The following is a 7,873-nucleotide window of genomic DNA, read 5'->3' on the forward strand; positions in this document are numbered from 1 at the left end:
CTGCGGGGCTCTGTGCCAAGAGCCCCCGTGAGCCATGGCCTCGAAAGGGCAGCGGTGATTTTTTTCACATAAATATATCGCACTTAAATGAGTTTAGACAGCATGACATCAGAGAGTAATTAAATTGGTTTGGGTTGGAATTCCGTTTCCAATTCCTGAGTTCAGGTTTGTAAAAGATTTTTCTGAGCACCTGCAGGCCTGTGTGTGTGTGTGTGTGTGTGTGTGTGTGTGTGTGAAGTATTTTCACTGGAAAGGATTCAAAACTAGGGGGAAAAAAAAACTGGAGCACACAGGCAGCATTACGCCATTCTTCCTTCTTGGAAAAATCCCTCAGCCTTATACAAGCCTCCTTCAAGCCCTCAGTCAGTTGTGCAGGAGAAAGGGGGCGGTCGGCTTTCTCCTTTCAAGAACAAGTTATTTTCAGCTGCTGACTGGAGACGGTGCACGTCTGGATACGAGAGCATTTCCACTATGGGACTGGATACAAACACACACCCGGCAGACTTCAAGAGTCTCAGACTGAGGAGAAAGCCTTTCCTTCTGCTGCTACTGCTGCTGCCGCTGCTTTTGAAAGTCCACTCCTTTCATGGTTTTTCCTGCCAAACCAGAGGCACCTTCGCTGCTGCCGCTGTTCTCTTTGGTGTCATTCAGCGGCTGGCCAGAGGATGAGACTCCCCAAACTCCTCACTTTCTTGCTTTGGTACCTGGCTTGGCTGGACCTGGAATTCATCTGCACTGTGTTGGGTGCCCCTGACTGGGGCCAGAAAGCCCAGGGGACCAGGCCAGGATTGGCCAAAGCAGAGGCCAAGGAGAGGCCCCCCCTGGCCCGGAACGTCTTCAGGCCAGGGGGTCACAGCTATGGTGGGGGGGCCGCCAATGCCAGGGCAAAGGGAGGCACCGGGCACACAGGAGGCCTGACACAGCCCAAAAAGGATGAACCCAAAAAGCTGCCCCCCAGACCGGGTGGCCCTGAACCCAAGCCAGGACACCCTCCCCAAACAAGGCAGGCTACAGCCCGGACTGTGACCCCAAAAGGACAGCTTCCCGGGGGCAAGGCACCCCCAAAAGCAGGATCTGTCCCCAGCTCCTTCCTGCTGAAGAAGGCCAGGGAGCCCGGGTCCCCGCGAGAGCCCAAGGAGCCGTTCCGCCCGCCCCCCATCACACCCCACGAGTACATGCTCTCGCTGTACAGGACGCTGTCCGATGCTGACAGAAAGGGAGGCAACAGCAGCGTGAAGTTGGAGGCTGGCCTGGCCAACACCATCACCAGCTTTATTGACAAAGGGCAAGGTGAGGGGGCGGGGTGGCAGGGGCATGGCTCAGAGGGAGGGGCATCTGCATGAATGGAGGGGCTTTCAAAGCCCTGGCACTGCCCTGGTGGGAGACACTGTGTGCATCTGGCCCGGGGTGGGTGTATGGGGACGCTCACACATATCTCACACATAGCAGATCCCGAGCTGCCCACACATCAGGGCTGGAGGGCACCTAGGAATCACCAGGTTCAACGCCTGCAAGGTGCAGGGCGGGCACTAAAGCCTAGAGAGGAGACAACACCTGCCAGTTGGTGGCAGAGTTGGAGACCGGATTCCAAGACTTGATTCCCCAGCTGTGCAACTGTCCCTGCTGGGCTGGCCGAACTTTCCACGCTCCAGGGGTTTGTACGTGGTCTCAGATGGCAGAGAAAGAAATGAATCTTGAGGTCCCCGTGGTTCTGCAACTTTGCCCTCAGGCAAGGGGATAGAGGAGGCAAGAGAGGTGCTCACAGTAAATGGGGCATGTTGGAGTCATGGAATGATGTTCGAATATATGGGGAGGGAGCAGACCTAGGGTCTAACTCGCAGTGTGACCTTGGGAAAGCCCCTTCTCACTTGGGGTCTCTGTTTTCCCATCTGTACACCTATATGGGGTTGGACAGGGTGGTTTCTGAGAGCGCTTCCGACATGAAAACTTTAGGTCCTGTCCTGAACACGCCTCATTCTCCTTACATTAACTCGGGAGACTACCTGCTCCCCTCTGTCTCTCTCTGCTCCCCTCTGTCTCTCTCTGCCCACCTAGTGTTACTGTTGCAGCTTTTCCTCTCCACTTGCTGTGTGATCTAAGCAAGTCCCTCCCGCTCTGAGGGCCTCAGTTTCTTCCTAGTGTGAAGAGGGAGGTGGGCTGTTGGTCGCTCAAGTTGCCTGCAGCTCATTTGCTCTGGTCCTAGGCTGGCAGGGTGGGGGAGGCGTCAGAGGGTGGGAGAGGTTTCTCATTAGAGCTGGCCTGGAGGGGGCTGCCGGGGCGGGGGGGTGGGGGGGTGGGAGAGGCACAGAGGCAGCAGGTCTGGCTGAGGTGGGGGAGGTGGTCTGGCTGCCTGCCCAGCCAGGGAAAGCTGTGACCCCTTGGGGGCTCATAAAATAAGTCCTTGTGCCCCCCAGCACTAAGGGAGCTTCGAGAGGGGGAGATGGGGAGTTTAAAGGCCTAATTAGTCACCTTCTAGAGCAATATATGAAAGCTCCCCAATGGCAAATTGGTATTCAGGAAGGAGGGCATGCTGATTCAGAGATACTACTGAGCTTCTCACATAAACATACATAGCCTTATGTTTATACAGACGTGCTGAATCACACATGTACACGCATGCTGACTCACACACGTACACACATGCTGAATCACACATGTACACACATGCCGAATCACACATGTACACGCATGCCGAATCACACACGTACGCATGTGCACACACACCTTCTTACATACACGTGTACACAAGATCGATTATGCACATACATACATATATGTGCTCTTCAAATAGTACACAAGCCCAATCATTTATACATATAATGCATCATTAACGTATACTCTTTCATATTCACACATGAACCCAACATTAACGTATACTCTTTCATATTCACACATGAACCCAATCACACACACACATACAACTGTAACACACGCACACACTCAGGAGAGTAAGACACATAGGCAACAAAATCCTTGCACTGGGAAGCCAGGAAAATTGGGCTGTAGATCAGTGTGGACCAGCTTTGACATTAAGTTGCTGTGTGACCTTAGTCAAGTCACTCCCCATCTCTGTGCCTCATCTGTAAAACAAGAGCACTAAGGTCTCCTTTAAGGGATGGTGGAAGCAGCTGAGAATTTGAGCAAGTCATCTAACTTCTCTGAACCTTGGGATTCTCCTCCAGAAAAGCATGGGTTTTTTTTGTTGTTGTTTATTTGTTTTGTTGTTGTTTGTTTGTTTGTTTTTTAGCCAGGGTCTCTCTCTGTTGCCCAGGCTGGAGTGCAGTAGTGAATTCATGGCTCACTGAAGCCTCGACCTCCCTGGGGTCAGTCAATCCTCCCACCTCAGCCTCCTGAGTAGCTGGGACTACATGTGCACGCCACCATGCCTGGTTAGTTTTTGTATCTTTTTGTAGAGACAGAGTGTCACCATGTTGTGCAGGCTAGTTTCAAACTCCTGAGCACAAGCAATCTGCCCACCTCAGCCTCCCAAAGTGCTGGGATTACAGGTGTGAGCCACTGTGCCCAGTCAACAAGAGTAATTTTAATGCCCACTCCACCTATCTTGCAAATGAGATACCACGTTAGCTCATGGCTGGGAGAGAGAGAGGTAGAAGGCAGTTACAAGGCTGATAAATATCTGATAACATGTAGATCATGACACAAACACCAGAAGCAGGCAAATCATCCCCAGCCACATCTACAGGTGAACACCCCTACTTGGTTGGCTACATAGGAGGTGCTCTCATTTTGAAAAAGGCTCTCAGTGGTTTGGCTCTTGGCTTCTGTCAGAATGGGGCAGAGGTGAAAGAAAGCTCTCTGGACGGGGAGAGAGCTGGGGCCTTCCCCTGCAGCCTCGAAGTGACTGACTCCCTTGGTGAGGTTGCAGGGAATGACTTCTGGGTGTTCTCTCTAGATGACCGAGGTCCCGTGGTCAGGAAGCAGAGGTACGTGTTTGACATTAGTGCCCTGGAGAAGGATGGGCTGCTGGGGGCCGAGCTGCGGATCTTGCGGAAGAAACCCTCGGACACGGCCAAGTCAGCGGCCCCCGGAGGCGGGCGGGCTGCCCAGCTGAAGCTGTCCAGCTGCCCCAGCGGCCGGCAGCCGGCCGCCTTGCTGGATGTGCGCTCCGTGCCAGGCCTGGACGGATCTGGCTGGGAGGTGTTCGACATCTGGAAGCTCTTCCGAAACTTTAAGAACTCGGCCCAGCTGTGCCTGGAGCTGGAGGCCTGGGAACGGGGCCGGGCCGTCGACCTCCGTGGCCTGGGCTTCGACCGTGCTGCCCGGCAGGTCCACGAGAAGGCCCTGTTCCTGGTGTTTGGCCGCACCAAGAAACGGGACCTGTTCTTTAATGAGATTAAGGCCCGATCTGGCCAGGACGATAAGACCGTGTATGAGTACCTGTTCAGCCAGAGGCGAAAACGGCGGGCCCCACTGGCCACTCGCCAGGGCAAGCGACCCAGCAAGAACCTTAAGGCTCGGTGCAGTCGGAAGGCACTGCATGTCAACTTCAAGGACATGGGCTGGGACGACTGGATCATCGCACCCCTTGAGTACGAGGCTTTCCACTGCGAGGGGCTGTGCGAGTTCCCTTTGCGCTCCCACCTGGAGCCCACGAACCATGCAGTCATCCAGACCCTTATGAACTCCATGGACCCCGAGTCCACACCACCCACCTGCTGTGTGCCCACGCGGCTGAGTCCCATCAGCATCCTCTTCATTGACTCTGCCAACAACGTGGTGTATAAGCAGTATGAGGACATGGTCGTGGAGTCGTGTGGCTGCAGGTAGCAGCACTGGCCCTCTGTCTTCCTGGGTGGCACATCCCAAGAGCCCCTTCCTGCACTCCTGGAATCACAGAGGGGTCAGGAAGCTGTGGCAGGAGTATCTACACAGCTTGCATGAAAGTGGATTCCAATAAGCTTGCTCGCTCTCCGAGTGTGACTTGGGCTAAAGGCCCCCTTTTATCCACAAGTTCCCCTGGCTGAGGATTGCTGCCCGTCTGCTGATGTGACCAGTGGCAGGCCCAGGCCCAGGGAGACAGACTCTGAATGGGACTGAGTCCCAGGAGACAGTGTTTTCCAATGAGACTCAGCCCACCATTTCTCTTCACCTGGGCCTCCTCAGCCTCTGGACTCTCCTAAGCACCTCTCGGGAGAGCCACAGGTGCCACTGCCTCCTCAAGTCACATTTGTGCCTGGTGACTTCCTATCCCTGGGACAGATGAGAAGCTGACTGGGCAAGCGTGGGAGAGAAGAGGAGAGGGCTTGGACAGGGTTGAGGAGTGTGGGGCTGTTAGACTGTTAGATTTAAATGTATATTGATGAGATAAAAAGCAAAACTGTGCCTAAAACTGTGGCATATTTCTTGTTTACTCCAGGGGACCCAGTGACCCGTTGAAGAATTTCTGACCCAGGGAGGGGAGGTGGGTTGCTTCATGTATAAACTCAGTTTTCAGAGCCCCATCCCCACCCCCACTCCTGGAAACTGAAGCAGAATGGGACAGAGAGTACAGCTTAGCAGGGCCAGTGCTCACCTCTAACCCCATTCCTGTTCCTTCTAAAGGCCCCTGGGTCCCGAGCTCTATTTTCTCCATTAGGGCCTGGCAACAGAATTTTATTTTCTTCTTGACATTCCTTAGTCACGTTTGTTGTCTCCAAAATAGATCCCTAAAAGGGAGGGAAATTGGGGATTTCATTTCTTCTAAAATCATTCCTACATCATTCACCAATATCTGCCTGCCCCTGCCACCCCCATACTCACAGAATTACCTGGGCACCATTGAAAGAGTCCTCTATCTCTTCCCTGGGAAATCTGGGCTGCCAAGGCTCTCCTCCTCCCTGTTGGGGCATGTCCTCTCACCAGTAACCACTGCTCCTCACATGACCCTGTCTGTGGCTCTGTTGCCCTCCAGCTTGGCACCCTCACTGCTTACCCATCAGCCCCCAGCTCCAGAAACAGAATTGGAGCCCCCTGCCTTTATATTACACATTCTATAAATACATAATTATACATCAGATAAATAAACTCCCCGCTAACCTCAGACAGACCAATGCCAGGCACATCCTGACAATGTTTCCTGCTTGGGGCTTGGCCCAGAGTAAATGCTCACTTCCTTTTCTCAGCTGGAATCTTTGGGGAGGCACAGGGCACAGACTTTTGGGAGGGGAACGCAGACCTCTGGTGGGGAAACAGGCACCTGGGTTCCTTGGGCTGAGGACTCTGGTTCTACCTGGTTGAAGAGACACAGGGTGAACCAGGAGCAGTCTTAGCCTCCGCTTCCCACCCAGCGAACCTCAACACTTCCCCCACCTCCCTCCAGCTGGGTATTTGATTCCCGGGGCTCCTTGCCAAAGCTGTTTCGACAGTAGGGATTCCCACCCAGCTATGGGCAGACCTCATGCCCTTTCCCTACAGGCCTGAAGCTTGAGCACAGTGCCGGAGTAGCCCACCTTTGAGCTGCCTCCTTGGTCCGGAGGCTATTACCTCTCTCTGAGGGGCCAGACTGAGCCTGGAACCTCCCCTCGCTGGCCAGGCTTCATTGTGTTTGGCTAGTGGTGGGCCTGGCAGCTCTGGAAGTAAACAAAGGAGCTACCGTGGCAGACAGAGCTGTGGTATGTGTGAGGGGAGAATGGGCCTGGAAGGGAGGTGCTGGGGAAGCCAGTGAGTGGGCTGGGGATCCAGGGGGAGCAGTATAGAAGCTGGGGGGCCAGAAACCCAAGGGCAGAGAGATAAGATGAAGGGGTCACAGGTGGGGCTGGCTCCCACAAGTATTATTTCCTGAGCTGCGTGTCCCTGGTTTCTTGGAAAGTTCTGACCGAACTGGAGCTTCTCTCTGCCCCGTCAGAGAGGTTCGTGTCATCTGAGCCACAGTGCTCCTCCCGCTGAAGGCCTGGGCTCCCAATGGACTGTTTGGATTGACACCCTTGGAGTTTCCTCCACCACCTCAACTTGCCCCAGGGCTCTCTTTCAGACTGTGGACCCTCCTGCCTTTTCCGACCCAGACTCTGGGGATGCGATCAGGTCATCCATCCTAACCACAGGATCTGTTCAAGGGCCTCCTTGGAAAACACTGTCCCCCAGCCACCCACCTCCAACCGCAACCATAACAAGCTGCAAACTGGTACTGTTCATTCTAGCCCCAAAGGGTACAAGGCATCTATCATACTTGAGAGTTCATAAACACTCTCCCGCCCGTGGTCTCTCAGCTCTGAAGGCTGCACAGTTTCAAAATTTTAGTTCTGTCACTTAGAGTTAGAGGCCTCGGGCAAGTAATTTAATTCCATGAACCTTGGTTTCCTCATTAGTAAAAAAAAAAAAAAAAAAAAAAAAAAAAAAAAAGAGGGTAAACAATATGTTTATTTCATGGCGCTAACTGCAAGGATATGAGAAACACTCAACACAGTAGCAGGCACAGAGGTGGCACTCAGGATGTGTTAGCTGTTATCATTACCATGCCTTGCATGGTGAAGCAGGTAAGGCAAGAACTCTCCACCCTCACTTTTTACAGATGGGGAAGCTGATACCCAAAGGGGCAGAGTGATAACTACGGGTTCCTGCAGTTCTGCATTTTTCTTCTTGTTCTTGTTCTTCCTCTTGTTCTTCTTCTTGTTCTTCTTGTTCTTGTTCTTCTTGTTCTTCTTCTTCTTCTTTTAAGACAGGGTCTTTCTTGCTTTGTTGCCCAGGCTGGAGTTCAGTGTTACAATCATAGCTCACTTGCAGCTTTCACCTTGGCCTCCCAAGTACCAGGACCACAGGTGTGTGCCACCACATCTGGCTAACTGTTAAACTTTTTTTTTTTTTTTTTAAAGAGATGAGGTCTCACTATGTTGCCCAGGCTGGTCTTGAACTCCTGGCCTCAAGCAATCCTCCTACC

At 53.1% G+C, this 7,873-nt stretch overlaps 1 protein-coding gene across 1 annotated transcript; it reads left to right on the forward strand.

Annotated features, from left to right (window-relative positions):
* The first annotated feature begins 298 nt into the window (after nucleotides 1–298).
* LOC105496264 (growth differentiation factor 5) lies at nucleotides 299–5,350 on the forward strand. The gene is made up of 2 exons (XM_011766503.2): nucleotides 299–1,290; nucleotides 3,914–5,350. The coding sequence occupies exons 1-2, from the start codon at nucleotides 666–668 to the stop codon at nucleotides 4,786–4,788; spliced, it is 1,500 nt and encodes a 499-aa protein (XP_011764805.2). The 5' UTR covers nucleotides 299–665; the 3' UTR covers nucleotides 4,789–5,350.
* Nucleotides 5,351–7,873: the final 2,523 nt, after the last annotated feature.

This window comes from Macaca nemestrina, chromosome 15 (assembly GCF_043159975.1).
Source record: "Macaca nemestrina isolate mMacNem1 chromosome 15, mMacNem.hap1, whole genome shotgun sequence".
NCBI lineage: Eukaryota > Metazoa > Chordata > Mammalia > Primates > Cercopithecidae > Macaca > Macaca nemestrina.

What these genes read in the sequence shown, in the direction of transcription:
- LOC105496264 (XM_011766503.2), top strand. Translation starts at nt 666, where the DNA reads ATGAGACTCCCCAAACTCCTCACTTTCTTGCTTTGGTACCTGGCTTGG. An exon ending in CTTTATTGACAAAGGGCAAG is followed by an intron (nt 1,291 to 3,913) that starts GTGAGGGGGCGG and finishes TGTTCTCTCTAG; the next exon opens with ATGACCGAGGTCCCGTGGTC.